Source organism: Crotalus tigris, unplaced genomic scaffold (genome assembly GCF_016545835.1).
Source record: "Crotalus tigris isolate CLP2741 ecotype Arizona unplaced genomic scaffold, ASM1654583v1 scf7180000017765.3138416, whole genome shotgun sequence".
Classification (NCBI taxonomy): Eukaryota; Metazoa; Chordata; class Lepidosauria; order Squamata; family Viperidae; genus Crotalus; species Crotalus tigris.
This window is the reverse complement of record NW_024096620.1, coordinates 3,021,470-3,036,408: the sequence shown is the minus strand read 5'-3', so window position 1 is coordinate 3,036,408 and position 14,939 is coordinate 3,021,470. Positions and strand designations below refer to the sequence as shown.

Here is a 14,939-nt window from a genome sequence, read left to right as displayed (position 1 = left end):
GCTCCAAAGGAAGCAGATGCCGCCCCCCTCCCCCCTCGCTAAGAAGGGAGCCAAAGGCCAGCCTTGCTCTGGGGCATTTCTGGCAGAGCACATGGCACACATCCCTTCCAGCAAGCCTCTGTGTGTGTGTGTGTGTGTGTGTGTGTGTAAGGCAGGTATCCCCCCACGTGTCCCCCCAGGGTGACCATAAAGCCAAATACAGCCTTTCCCCGGAGCACGGCCCCCACCAATAGCTTCCCTCCCACTCAGGGCAATGCCTCCCCTCAACCTTTACCTGTTCCCCCCCCTTTTTCAAAAGCAAGAAAAAGCCCACTGGAATCCACGCAGGAGAGGAGGGGTAGTGGGGAAGGGGCCCTCCACATACAGTACACAGAGCCTGAAGGAGCCTCTCCTGCCTGCTTCCTAGGGCTGAGGAGGGGGGTGTCTGGGGGGGGAGATCTCCCCTCCTCCTTTCCTTTGTCCCTGGGTGGAGGAGGAGGAGGAGGAGGAGGAGGAGGAGGAGGAGGAGGAAGAGGAGGAGGCTTGGAGTACCTTTGGAAAAGTCCAAATTCTTTGGAACAGCAGCCCCCTCCCCCCTTCTCACAATGTTTGAGGTGTGTGCATGAAGGTGGCAAGCCTCCGCCCCCTCCTTTAAAAGTCCTGGGTGCTGGGAGGAGAAAGGGGTGCCCCCCTCCTCTCCCTTCCCTTCCTCCTTCCTTCCTTTCCGCCTGGGCCCCAATGATGCTTGTGGTGGGGGGGCTGAACCCAACCCTGGCACAGCCCCCTAAGGAAAGCCCCCAGGGCAGGGAAGCTCCCAGCAGGGGCAGTCCAGCTGCCATTGTCGGTCGTTGTGTGGGGAAGGCCTGGATGGGAGCAGCTTTAAAGGCCTCCCCATCATCCAGGAGTGAGGCTGGCCTTGGCCGACGGACGGGGGACTCCCAAGGGCTGCTTCACCCAAGGCCCTGGGGGAAGCTTTTCGGGCAAGGGGAGCTTCTCAGCCGGGGTGCAGCCGGGGCCACTGAGGCTCCTTTCTGTGGCCTCCCTCCGTTCACCCTGCACTCAGCCAGCCTATCCAGCTTCGTAGTGCCAAAATTGCGGTCATAGAGCAAAGCAGTCAGGTCTCACTTAATGACCACAATGACTTACAACTGAAATTACAGGTTCAGTTATGGCCATAGGCTGAGGACCGTCTATACTAGGAAATGGGCAATTAATTTTTAAAAGTCAGGACTTCAGACTTTAACGGTGAAGCAAAGATCGGGGAGGTAAGAGAGCAGGGACCTGGGTGTGAGGTGGCTCCGGCACTGCTTCCCACCGGCCACGATCCCGGCGGCTGCGGCCTCCCAGCGTCTCCCACCAACCGCCAAAGGCTTTTGGCCAGGCCCAAAGAGGCCGCCAGCCACCTCTGGGGCTCCGACTGATTCCTGCAGCTTCTTCGCTCTCACCTTGGCTGGCGAAATGTGCGAGTGGCCAACGAAGCCACGGACGCTCTCCAGCTGCGAGAGGCTCCTCTGGGACACGTGCACCAGCTCCGGAGCCGGCATCCCTGCGCCCGGAGCCTGAGGGAAGCTGCTGGGCTCCGAGGGAAAAGAGTCTTCATCTTGGGAGCCGAATTTCTGCAATGTACACAGAGATGCTATTTTTACAACCACACCGAACTCAACAACCACAACGGGTGTCTTCTTCCCAGGGCAGGGGAGGCTACTGCACGGCCTCCAAAGCCTCCCCACAGGGCAGGTCAAGATCCTTTTCGTGGGTCTTCCTGGCCACTGCCGACCCTGACCGATGCTTTTCGCTTCCTTATGTTACTCGGGTCATGCTTTTTTGCAAGCCCGCATTCAAAACAGCTTAATTCAGAAATGTTCATCAGATATTTATACAACACCAGTTATGGCATATCAAGTATTACGCGCCAAACGTGGTTATCCCTATCGGGAGTAACCAAAATTCTAGAAAACACTCAAAAGGAGTAAAAAAACCCAACAACCCTGTAAACCGCAGAAGTCAAAGACAGCCGGTAAGGAAAGGAAGCACAGCTAAAGGGAATATACAACAGGAGTTGGAAAGGATTGCAACTGAAGGAGGAGAACACTCAACTTACTGGCACAGAACAAAGCAAAATATTTTAACACTGGACATATTGAAGGAACTTTCTGCACCAGGGACCCAGAAGCGCTTGCCTCTATGGACAGACTGTGCTGAAAAGATGCCTTGCAAGAGAAACAAGTAGGACCTGACACAATTGAGAGATTTGGAAATGGATTTAAAAATGACATCCTAGAACAGTGGTTCTCAACCTTTTTAATGCCGCGACCCCCAACCAGTCGTAAGTTGAGGACTACTCAACCGATCGTAAGTCGAGGACTACTCAACTGGTGCAGCACCGTTTGCAGAATGGGACTTTTGGCGGGCTCAGCAGGGCAGAGACAGCCTGGACAATTCCTATTGGCTTTTGAAAGCCAATAGAATGAGACTCTATTCAAGAGAGTCTATTCTATTGGCTTTCAAAAGCCAATAGAATAAAAAGGAGTAGCACAGCTAAGGAAAAGGGGGAAAAAATGGTGGACTGCGTTGCTTGGCGACCCCCGTGAAATGGTCGTTCGACCCCAAATGGGGTCCCGACCCACAGGTTGAGAACCACTGTCCATGCAAAACGACGTTATCCTGAGCATGCAAAAGAAACCGTCGCTCTCTTAATAAACAAATTATCTGAATCACAAACGAAGAGAGCCTCTGGGCCAGACTGTCCCACCCTTGCAAATGGGCCCCACTCGCCCCACATTCAGAGGCCACCCGTCCCCAGCATTTTGTTCCTTCATCTTCTCGTCTCTTTTGAGGGACCCAAATCCCAGACTTAATCACTCAGGATTAAACTCAGACCTTTACTTTTCTTGCACGAATCCATCAGATCTTTTACAGTAAAACCTTGATTTTAAAAACCTCCATTCGGCAGACTCCGGAAGCTACAAACAAAATTTGAATTCAGGATAATCACGCTCTGGAATCAGTTCAGGCTACACTTTCCACTACTATGCTAATTTTTCCATAAATATTTTATATAAAATATACATTTCAAACATTCAGTTTTAACAGATATTTGGCTTTAACAGCGGACATGACGTGTAAAAATCAAGGTTTTACTAGCAGCGCTTCCACTTTGCCTCTTCTACTTTCAGAGACCAACAATGAATGCATAATCTCCATTTGACTTTCAGTCCCTCTTTCACTTGTTTGTTTATTCCATTTATATAGCCGTCCATCTCACACCTGTGGGAAGAAACCAGGAGGTCCTGGTGAGGAAATGTACTAAATTAGAGGGAAAGACAGAGATTGGCAGAATCCTCTTAAGGCCAAGCCAGCCTTCTCTGAAGCCACTTCCCCTTCCACAAAGCAGGACACTGGCGGGGCCAAGTACGAAAGCAGAGAGGGGCAACCGCCGCAAAGCGGAACACAGCAGGAGCACACCAAGAATACCACTGACTTTGCGAACAGCTTTGTGTCTCAGAGATTTAAAAATGTTCCCCCAAGACTTCTTTCACCAAGATAGCAATTAAAAAAAGAAAAAAAAATCTGTAAAGGGAAACGCACCTTTGCAAAAAAAAAAAAAAAGGATGCCAGCATCTGAAATATTCAAGAACTTGGTATTTTATTTCAGATGATCAAAAAAAAAAAAATATTTCAGACTTACTAAATTAAGAAATTGTTTATGTTGGCACTAAATGACCCATTGGAACTTCCATCTCCCCACAACCATCTACAAGCAGAGAAGCATACAAACATCCCCATCACACACACACACACACACACACACACCCTCCTGAAATAACCCACATTACACAAAGTGCAGAATATGTGTCAGCAAAGATATGCAACAGGAAACGGGACCCAGCCTACACTAACACACTTCCCTAAGCAACTGCCACCCCCCCCCTTTTTGTCCCTGCAAATAGCCCCCTCTTGCTCACCCCTATCCTCACTCCCTCTTTTGCAGGGCAGTCCTTCTCCCCATACAACCCACTCCTCCCCCCCCTTTTTTCCCCCAACTGGTCAGTCCGGATGATTCAAGGCCCAGTGCTGCCAGGCCCCCCTGATGCCAGAAACCCATGAAAATCCATGAAACCCAACCGGTGTTTTAGTGATTGATTTATTCTGTTAGTCTACATCTGTGACAGACTCGGGCTTTCCTTTCCAGATAAAAAGGGTGTGTGTGTGTGTGTGTGTGTGTGTGTGTGTGTGCAGAAACAGGAAGTTACATAGGATTTTCCCTTGTCTGCAAGGGATCTCTGACCCGATCCTTCCCACTCAGTGGCACAGGAATCCACTAAGCTGCCTGCAAAGAACAGCCCTGAAAGAGCTCGCTCGCTGGCGCATGCACGCACACACGCGCGCGCGCACACCCCCCATCTGCTTTCTTTCAACCCCTGGGTGGTTCCTCCTTCCCTCTGCCCTTTCAGGAGAAAAGGAGCAGCCTTCTAGACACGGGAAGTCCTCCCCTGAGGAGCACAACTGGGAGCGGAATACCCGTGGCTAAGCAAGGTGGGCAGTGAGTGAGTCACACCCGATTTTACAACCTTTTTGCCGTGGTCCTTAAGTGAATTACACGGTCATTAAGCTAATCCAGTTTACCCCATTGACCTTCCCTGTCAGAAGGGAAGGTGGCAAAGGGCAGCCACCCAGGGACAACCAGCCTGCTGGTTGCCAAGGGGCCGCAAAGAAGCCGCCAACAGTCACTAAGTCTGAAGATCAGCTGCAAATCTCTTTTTTCAACGCCCTTCAATAAGCAGATGGTCATAAAGCTCCCTCCATGGGTAGACATGGTCAGACTTACACCCTACACAGACCCACCTTACTGTCCCATTCCTCAAAGAGGCTGGCTTGGGGGTGCTCTACTCCAGCTCCCCCGTGTTCCTTTCCAAGTGGCTGGACCCACGCTTCCAAAGAGGGCACGGAGAATCTTCCCTCTCAAGGAAAACATGAAATTGCTGAAGTGAAAATGAAGTGTTATTAAATCCGATGATTTAGCGATAACCGAACTTGGGTAAACCGGAATGCCTCATCACTAGTTTGGTTAAGACGGATGGCCATATATATGTGCAGGATGAACGAATGCCTAAATAAATTGGAATGGGCCACTAACTCAAAAAATACATGATGTATTATCTAGGGCATAAATCTATATGAAAAAAATGGCACAGCAATAATACACAAAAATATACAGCCAAAACAAAGGAATCATAATCACAGAACAGATGCTCAGTAAATATGAGGCAAAGATGCCCACTTCATAAGAGACGTAATAAAGGAAGACCCCAAGGAATTCTAGGACAAATTGGCACCAGGTCCAGGAGAGGAGGCAGCGCTACGGATGGGCAATCGGGAGGGAGGAACGGAGAAGCGTAGAATCCCCTGGAGATCCAGGTGGGATCAGCCCCCCCCAGTGCAGAAAGAGGCGGAGGGGGTTTCGCAAAGACTTCCTTTGCAAGCAACAGAGGCTCCAAGGAACCGGAGGGCAGCTGTGCCCGGGGCATCGCCCGACTCACCCGTTCAGAATCTCACAGGAGCCAGGAAGAGAGGGAGAAAGGCCCCTCAGTCTACTAGTGCACCATCATGCAGAAGACTAGTCTTTAGTGTCAGAAAATTAAAGAGAAGACATCTGCCACTGCTATGAGTGGAGAACATGTAGTCACCGTACAAAATCATTGTAAACAAGAAAGATATTGAGTGGGTTGTGAAAATGGATGTGAAAAAGGAATCTGAGGAGTTACAGAAAGAGACTGGCCATCAAGCCACTAGGCCAGGGGTAGGCAACCTTGGCTCTTTTATGACTCATGGAATTCAATTCCCAGAATTCCTGAGCCAGCCATGCCAAGGTTGCCTACCCCTGCCCTAGGCCCAATTCCTTAAGGAGGTAAAGTTTTTACACAAAATAGGGCTGTGTGTACCAAAGAGGCTCTAGAAAAGAAGTGTAGAAGATCAGAACCCCAAGACAAGACACAGAATGGAGGGAGATCAAGAGACTTTCTTGGCTCCAAAGAGCTCACACCTGGACCCATCTCCACTTGGTCTCCTTGCCTTGCGTACCCAGAGGGGGTTCCCTGGAGGAATCCCAACCAGGTCATGGACAGCAAAGAATAATCCTCCCCTCCTCCCCAGTGCTAAAAGGGTGGACAGCTGGAAGGCTCCATTCATCCCCCCTTGAAATTTCCACCCTTTCACTCTTAAGTAACGTTTAGCAGCTGTGGAAAGCTAGAAGGCTTTGTGTTACTGTAACCAGACTTAAAAGTCCCCCAAAATAATGTGCCTTACTTTGATTGTACATCTTTGTATGCACCTGTCCGCATACAGAAAAGAGACTTGCCTTGAACCTTACGATGTTAAGGCAGATATGAAGACTAAGAGAACTATGCTGTGATCAGAGAAACTGGAAATATGAAAACTGTATTTTTGGTAGGCATATAAGAATTTGCCTCATCAGCAAGAGAACATTGTGGGGAATGTTGTCAAGTTTGGGGTGGTCTGACAATTTGTCAGAAGTTAATCTCTACCAGAAGCATTTCATGGTATTCCAGAGGATTCAGCCCCAAGGGCAGCCTATTTCTGCCAGAACATCGGAAACACAGAAATAGAAAAAAAACATAGACAACCGATGGCAGAAAAAGGCCTAGTAGTCCACTGAGTCTGCGCTTAATTTTTTTTTTTTTAAAAAAATTCTCAGATGATGGACATATGTTTCTCCCAAGCAGCTGGAAAGTCAGTTACTGACGAATGATCCACTACTTGCAAAGGAAGTTGGTTCTAAGCTTCCGGCATTCTTTCTGCAAAGTCTTACTTTCTAGCATGACCTTTGAACTTCCCTCCTGACAGTTTGAAGTTCCAAGGATTCCTCGGCAGAACACGGAGGACCCCCCCATCCCCGTCCCCCTCTTCCTGAGCTTTAAGTGACAATAACTTCCCTGCATCCCTGCTCAAGGGCTGGCTGAAGCAAAAACCAGTAACTTTGCCAAAAAGAACAATAAATTTATATTACTCTGCTGTGGGTTTCTGTGTTTTCAGTAGAAGAACGTTTTTCCATCCTCTCTGTCCATAACAATTAACGTAAACGAACTGTGTAGAATTCAGTTTGGGCATGAGAAAAATGCTTTCCTATCTCTAACCATGATCAGTGCCAACTCTCCGGAAACAAGGAAACCGTTCAAAAGCTCATTTAAACCACGCACAGGTAGGTAGGTGGGCTGGCATTTCTCCCCAAACGCACAGCGGTGAAAGGGCACATCCCAAAGAACCATCGTTTGGTTCTCCTAGCCCAACAAAAGAAATTCAATGAGGACCAACCATATTTCTCTCAGTGGACATTTCAAAACTGTGTCTGACTGACTGGGAAAGAAGGCCCTCGGGCCTCCCCACTGCTCCTCCGTGCGTGCGCTAGTCCTGCCCAAGCCCAGGCTGCACGGTGCGCCGCTTGGAGGCAGAAGGCAGCATCCAAAGGCAGGACAAAGAAGCTAAGTGAATGTATCCCACTGGGCCCTTTGGAGGGAGCCTGGCCATGGGGCTCTCTCAGGGGGCCAACCAAGGGAGGGTTTCTTTGGAAGGGGGTCACACCAAGGGCCTCTCTGCCCTTTGCCCTCCGAAGTGACTGCCGCTGGCTAGCCATGTATTTTGGGGGGCGGGTGATTTTCTCTGGGCCCTCGACACCTCCTGCCCCTCCCCCACACCAATGCAAGGACTCTTAATAGAACCCCCCCCAGTCCACAGAACGTCCCCGTTCCCCAGAGTGCACAGTCCGTGTGCCCACTTCCGCACACGAAAGCAGGGGGCATTTCTGGCAGAGCTCAAGCTGCCCTTCCAGCAGCCCCCCTCCCGAGCACCCCTTCTTCCAAGGGGTGGGGGGGAGTATGGTGTGTGCCCCCACCCCAAAGCTTCCAATCTGATACATCCTCTGGCATCTTTTTTTACACAGCTGTTTGGGGAAACTATAACTTAGGTGCAATTTGCAAACAAGGTGATTCTGGAGTAGATGCTGATCAATTGTTTGCAAGCATTGCAAGGCAAAGCGAAGCCTTTTCCAACGTTCAACTACCCTGACAGAGAGGCAGGCAAGGCAAAATAGGTCCTCCTCCGAGAGGCCAGCTCCCCAGGTGGAGGGCAGAGAGGGCAGGGGCGGTCCTTCCCCCAGCAGCCCATCTGCCCTATCCAGCAAGCCCAAGTTGTACCTACCTGGGTGTTCGCAGTCCGGCTACTGGGCGAGGTCTCCGAAGTCGGGCCGGTGCTGGGCAGGCGGGGGACCTCCCAGGTGCTCCCGGGCTGGGCAGCTTCAGCCGGCTTCGGAGGAGGGTCTGCACTCTTGGGGTTCTCCAGGAGGGCCGCCTCGTAGAACTCCTGGATGTCTGGAGGGCAGGAAGGGACGGCGGCTGTTCGGGAGGAACTCTCCCCACCCCGCCCGGCCTTCCTCCGGGACCGAAGGAGCCTCTCCTGTGACCGGCCCCGGGCCGCCCCTCGGCCAGCACCCCCCCCCCAGAGAAGCCCTTCCGCGAAGAGGGACGGGGAAGAGGCCGGACCTCCCCCCCGGGGCAAGCGGAGCCCCGGCCGAAGGGAGGACGCCGCCCACAGGGACCGGGCGGCAGGGAGGGTTCCGCCCGGCCACGCCACCACCTCCCGGGGCGCCGGGGAAAGGGGCTGTTACGGAGGGGGGACTCTGCCCGCTCCGCGGCCGGGAAGGGCCGGTCCGAGGGGGGGCCGGGAACAGAGGCCGCCCCCGACAGACTCGCGCCGCGGGCCCCGCGCACTCGGTCCCTCCGCGTGGGAAGGGGACTCTGGCGGGGGGCGGAAGGGGGGATCCCAAAAGCCGCCGCCGCTGCTTCTCCTCCTCCTCCCCCCCGCCCCCCCTCCGCCCCTTCCCCCGGGGCCCTCGCCTACCGAGCAGGGCCTGGAAGAGGCTGCTGCGGAAGATGCCGATCACCCGCTCCACGGAGGTGCGCAGCTGCCGGTCCCCCCGCGGGCTCAGCTTGGCGCGGTAGTCTTCCAGGAGCCGCAGGGCGCGCTGCGTGTCTGCGAGCCGGGGAGGGAAGAGGACCGTCAGAGCCGGAGCCTTTCCTCCCCCACCCCCGTCCCGGCCGCCCTCTGCACGCGCCCAGAGGCACGACGCAGCCCCCCCCCGGCCCCGCCACCGCCGGCCCCGGGCCCACCTTGCCTCCTGACCGGCATGGCTAGCGCCGCTCCCGCCGCCTCTCCCGGGCTCCCCCCCCCAACCCGGTTCCAGCGACCCTCCTGGCTGCAGGCGGGCGGGCGGCGCCGGGAGCCCAAAACTTTTCAAGCAAAATGGCGGCGCAGGCAGGCGCCCGGCCACGCCTCCCGGCCGCCCACCAATCCGCGTCGGCCGGCCCGCCCCCCACCCACCCGGCGGGGCGGGCCAGGTGAGCGCCAGGCCTCGACCCCGCCCAGAAAGTTTCGGGCAGAGCCCGCGCGCGGGATCCACCGATTGGCTAACCCCCGCCTGGCCCATCCCAACCCCGCTCTCCCCCGCGGTCCCAACGCCGCCGATAGCGGTCCTGAGCGGGGGAGGGGCGCCCGCTCGCCTCAGCCCCGCCCCCCCGGGGGTGCGGCCGGGAGTCCCGTCCTGGGGCAGCCCCGCCTGCACCCGCCCCGCGCGGAGCTTTACCCCCCCTCCCCCCCGCGAGGGGTCTTGCCTGCCCCTGCTCTGCGGCCACGACCACCCGGGAGCCCCCGGCGCCCGGGCGAGGCGGCGCCCGCTTGAAGAGCCCTTGGAGCCAGGGGTCGTGAGCGCTCTCTGAGGAGGGAGGGAGGGGAGGGGTCTTTTCCTGCGGAGGTTTCACGGTCTAAAGCGGGGGGGGGGGAACCAGCCTGCCGGAGCAGGGGGCGTGGGGAGGGTGCTTGCAGCCCAGCCGGTCGAGCGAAGGTCCGGGGGGAGCAGAGCCGCAGACGGAGCCCGCTGCCCTCGGGCCTGGCGGCGCCTTCCAGCCCGGCGCCTCTGTTCTGCCTTTGGGTAACGGGGAGCCCGGCGTGGGCCCCGCGGTTTCCAGGCCCGGTTCGAGCCCCGTTGCGAAAGGCGCGGGCGACCTCGGCGGGGCAGTTGTCCTTTGAAAGGCCGGCTCCGCAGCCGCGGCTCTGCCCCTGAAGAGGCTTGGTCTAGGCGGAAGAAACTCGCCAAGCGAGTTGGCAGTTTCGATGGACTTTCCTGCGTAACCCTGGTAAATAAATAGAGCTGCCTCGTCCCCCCCCCACCTCCTCTCCCGCTGTGGAAATGTTTGCTCAGATGTTTGGCGCTTTGATGTTGCCCCCTCCGGAAGACCCCTCCCTGCTGCTGCCCCCCCCTTCATTTGCCTGGATAGGAAGCATGGGGAAGCTGTGCGGCTGCAGCCCCGGGGGAGGAGGGGGGGCTTCTGGAAGGGGCAAATGTCTGTGCCCCACCAGAGCATGTAATCCATACACCAACTGGTTGGCCTTTTCCACATGATCAGTCACATCCAAGGCAGGCTGATCTCTACCCAGCAGGCTATAATTCACAGGCTGGCAGGGCCAACAGCCTTCCCTGTTAAGACAGGGGGGGGGGGGCAGCTGTGAACGCTGATTTCCAGGCTCTGCTCCCTGCAGAAGAAGTGGGCTCATTCCGGGCCCAGAGACCGAAGGCTACCTAAGGGGCGCAGGAGGAATCTGGGAGCAGCTTTTCCAACTAATACATTTCACAAAAGGATAATTTTTCATGCATCGGATGAACTAAGCTGCAGTTTAATTAAATTTGCCAATTGGAAGAGCTGCTACCAGATTCCTGAGTTGTTGCCACTGTGGACTAATGTGGCTCTTCTAAATTTGCAAAGAACCGTGACTGCTGGTGGTGGTGGTAGCTGCGTCGGAGGCATCTCCCAAGAGGAAACCGCAAGGGCCCATGGGGGAGGGAGAACCTGCACCGTCCTCTTGCAGCCAGGCATCTGGAGGTGGCATTGCTGCGCCTGAATTTTCCCACGGTGCTGTGTTGTATTCTTCAGAGACAGCCAGCCAATGTTTTGTAATGATTTTATCTTTTTAATAAAGTTTAATTTTATACATCGCATGAAAGTCACACACCTTCCCTAAATGCCTCGGAAAAACTCACGGAGGCCTTCCTGCCAAGACCCAGGCTGAGCCCAGCGGTTTCCCTGCTGGGAGGGGTATCTGGGAGGGATGGACTGGGCAAAGAGGGACTCCGTGTCCGGCTGCTGGTGATGGAGAAGCGTCTCCCCATTCGGAGGGAACCAGACGTTCAGGGCTAGCGGAGATCAAGGCAGAATGCAAGAATACCCCCAAACAAAAACGGGGGCTGGCAGCATCTGTGGGGAGAAAGAGCTATGCTGGGCGAGGGGAAAGGGAGGAGGGGGCCAAAGGGGGCTCATGCAGGGGGCAGGGGGAGCACTGCAAGCTACAGAAATACACCTGGGAGAATTGTCAAAGAGGTGAAGTTCCGGACATGGGGGGAGGGGTGGGGGGAATCCTTTGGCTAGGATTGACTAGCATAACATTACCTGAAGGACTGCGGGGGGGGGGGGGATTCCCCTGCTCCGTTGAAGATTTACAAACAGAACTAATCTCAAGCTCCTAGTCCCCACCTTTCCTTAAGCCCCAAATATGCTGCTCCCTGTTGCCTTGAAGGGGAATTCCTCCTGGGCAATGGCAGGGGCGGGGGTTGTGTTGGAGACTGGCAGGCTGGCCTTGCTGGCACTCAACAAGCTCCTTCCCTCCTGCCACCTTGCATTTTCTGTGGCTTCCCATCTGCTTGGGAATCACCTCCACAAAAGATTTGGCCCTTTGGGGCTGAGGACAAGTGAGAGAGAGAAATGCTGCATTTCAAGCAGCAGCCGCAGAGGGAGGGGAGTTAAGGAGGCATCACGCCCAGGCTGCTTGTGCTGGAGGCCGCAGGCTGATGGAAGGGGGAGGCAGCTCCTGGCCCTGTCGCACTGGCTATCCAGGGAATTCAGAGAGGATCTCTTGGCCACCCCCCCCCCCCGGGGCCCTGGAGACAGCACCTCCCAGCCGTGATGGGCTTGCTGGTTTTTCACAAAGCCCAATTCATCTGGTGGTTTCTGCAGGGCTTGGAGGCCCCAAGCTCTGCCACGTGGGCCCCGCAGGCACCAGGAACAAGCGGCTTTTGTATGGGAGCCGCCCCCCCCCCCATCTGCCTGGGATGTGGAGATGCTCCGTCCAGCCTTTGCCCTGTCGTGGTGGCAGGTCTTTGGGAGCAGCAGCCGCTTGCCAAGGTTGGCTCCTCCCAGCTGCAGCCAACGAGCACCCCAGAGTCCCTAGAGTGTAGCAATCCAGCCCCAAGGGTACACCAGGCCAAGGAAGGGGAGCCTCTTTGCTGCTTGTGGAGAAAGCTCAGTGCAAGACACACCCCCCCCCCTTCCTCCAGTGGCTTGCTCATGTTAGGAAAAGCCTGGCTGCCACGTGGGGGGAGGGGCGGGGGAGGCACCTGCAGGGTGCAGAAAGCAGGAGCCACTCTCTCCAAGGAGCCCCCATCTTTCTCCCATTCAGCATCCAGAAGCCCCCCCCCGAATGAAGTTCCTGATCGTGACACGCAAAGGAAAAAACGGGGAAGAAAACTTCCATTCAGACTTTTAGAGTACAATAGATAACGACCCCCCCCCATGTTGCCTGCCTGCCTCCCCCCCCCTCCGGGCAGCCGAGGCAGAGGAAGGGGCGGCTCTGCTGCTCTCCTAATGTGGGCCACCAGAGGAAGATCAGAGCTTTTGCTGGGATCCACCACGTTCATTTCAGAAGCATTTGCAAAGAACCGGATGACCCGGGAGGACTAGGGGCAACCAGATCAGGAGCGTGAGCTATGGCCAGAGGTGTGGTGGGCACTCAGTGGATCACTCAGGAAATGCCCAAGCATTGTCTGGAACCAACCCAGATCCTGAGATACTTCATTCTGACAAATCCCTTCACTCTCAGAGTAATTGGCCTTCTCTGAAGCGGGAGGTGATCTTTCTGGGGCCTCCAGAGCAAGACCTCATGCCAAGGGATCTCGGAGGCAAAGAGAGGGTTCAAAGGGGATCTACCTACATGGGTCTAGCCTGGGATCCCCCACAGCCCCCCACCTCCATGGCCATAGACCATCACCAAGAGCCCCCAATCCCCACCCGATGACCATGTCCAGGAGCTCAGGACCAACCGGATCGCCAGCTGGTCCTCCAGCCCAAGGAGGGCATACGGGGCGGCCTTCCCTAGAGAAGCTCCTTCCGGCCAGCCGCCTCCCTGCTGGTGCTAAGAAGATGACAGGACGTGTCCAGAGGGTTGCCAGGGCTGGCCAAGCTCTGCTTATTCTGCGAACATTCATGGGCCACTCTTGAAACTCTGCTAACTCTTGGCTTCCATTTTCTGTATTTATTTGTTGAATTTATTTGCTGCTTGTGTTGCCATGGGGCTGCTTTAGGCCACTTACAACAATAAAAAGGAAGGAAAGAAGAAGACTGTAAACAAAGCAGAAGCAAAATAATACAACAATGAAATGAAGAAGAAAAAAAGTGGGAATGCATCAATATGATAACAAAAAAAATGGACAGGTGGAGAGCAGAGAGCGAGCACGGGGGTGGGGGAGGTGGAGTCAGCCATCAATCCAGCAGCTCCCTCCAGAGGGGAAAATTCCCCCTTGGGGTCACCAGGCCAGCCGCAGGGGGGGCATGTCTTAGCCCGGAGGGTGGGAGGTCACAAAGGGCGGGTGGGTACTGCCGCAGAGAAGGCTCTTCGGGACCTGTTTGACCGATGGGATCCCTAGGAGAGCCCCTCTGCTGGCACAAGCAGGACAGGCACAGAGCGCATTGCAGCAGTCCGGATGAGAGATGACCAGGGCTTGAGTAACTGAGTACAGGGAGTCATCATCCAGGAAAGGCTGCAGCTGGTGCACAAACTTTGTAATTTTATTAAAAGTTTAAGAAGGAAAATAAAAAAACTAATATAAACTAATATAAAATGAGGAAAGAACAAGAAACCAGAGAGAAAGCTAAGCATGCAAGAAAGGGGGGAGAAAGTAAAAGAAAAATAGAAAAAAGGATACAAAGAAATGGCTTTCAGTTTTCTTTACAGCAGTTAATGTACAATTTTAAATTTACTTGTTATTCTAAATGCCACTCATCCTCTTAGCTCTGCCTAGAGCAGGGGTAGGCCACCTTGGCTCTTTTATGACTCATGGACTTCAACTCCCAGAATTCCTGAGTCAGCATGGCTGGTTCAGGAATTCTGGATATTGAAGTCCACGAGTCATAAAAGAGCCAAGGTTGCCTAGGCCTGGCCTAGAGCAAGAATCAGAATTCAGAGGGATCCGGGTGTGGGGTCACTCCCAATTTACTACAACCCTGGAAACGTGCACATCACAAGACGCATTCTCACAATTAACCCGTTTTCCGGGGTTTCACAATCCAACAGAGCACAAAGGAGAAGCTAGGATTTGCGCTGAGTGAATCCAATCTAAGGGAGACTAACATTGGTCAGTCTTAGCACGGCCGCTGAGCGCAGATGCCAGGTCTTTTCCTGCTTAGGCATCGTGTGTGAACTCAGCCAGTGTGCAATATTGCCAGGCGTTGGCAAGCAGCTTGTTACACCAAAGAACAGAAGAGCAAAAACACAAAACTAGGGCGCACCGATATGCAACCCAGAGTTGTAGCCTGGCTAGGAAGTGACCTTTCTCAAAGCAGCTGGAATCCCTCACACCGGTCAGTCAGGGGTGTCTTCCCTACACAGCTGGAAAGAGAGAAGGCATTCCCTGGGGGGGAGGCAATCCTGGCCTCCCCCAGGCCTCCCCCTTCAGCCACACCACCCTGACTCACCAGCTCAGGAAAGTACTTTACCATCAAGCTAGGGGTCGGCATGTGGGAACAGCACATGGCATGGGAGGGCAGCACCACCACCACCACCGCTGCTGCCCCCGTCCCTATCAGAAGTCAACCAGAGCGAAGGGGGCACGGACAGAGCTGGGA

The 14,939-nt window shown here is 54.8% G+C and overlaps 1 protein-coding gene across 10 annotated transcripts in view; it reads right to left on the bottom strand.

The window, feature by feature from the left end:
* DLG1 (discs large MAGUK scaffold protein 1) overlaps window positions 1-9,323 on the bottom strand; it is a 56,053-nt gene extending 46,730 nt beyond the window's left edge. For 6 of the 10 annotated variants that reach the window (XM_039341547.1, XM_039341549.1, XM_039341553.1 and 3 more), the window contains exons 1-4: window positions 9,162-9,323; window positions 8,893-9,024; window positions 8,194-8,363; window positions 1,425-1,595 (exon numbers count right to left, since the gene is read on the bottom strand). In XM_039341547.1, the coding sequence (XP_039197481.1) occupies window positions 1,425-1,595; window positions 8,194-8,363; window positions 8,893-9,024; window positions 9,162-9,180 (492 nt within the window). In that variant the 5' untranslated portion in view covers window positions 9,181-9,323. The remainder of the gene's footprint in view (window positions 1-1,424; window positions 1,596-8,193; window positions 8,364-8,892; window positions 9,025-9,161) is intronic. The other 4 variants (XM_039341550.1, XM_039341554.1, XM_039341557.1 and 1 more) reach the window with 1 other exon arrangement.
* Between the last annotated feature and the right edge of the window lie 5,616 nt (window positions 9,324-14,939).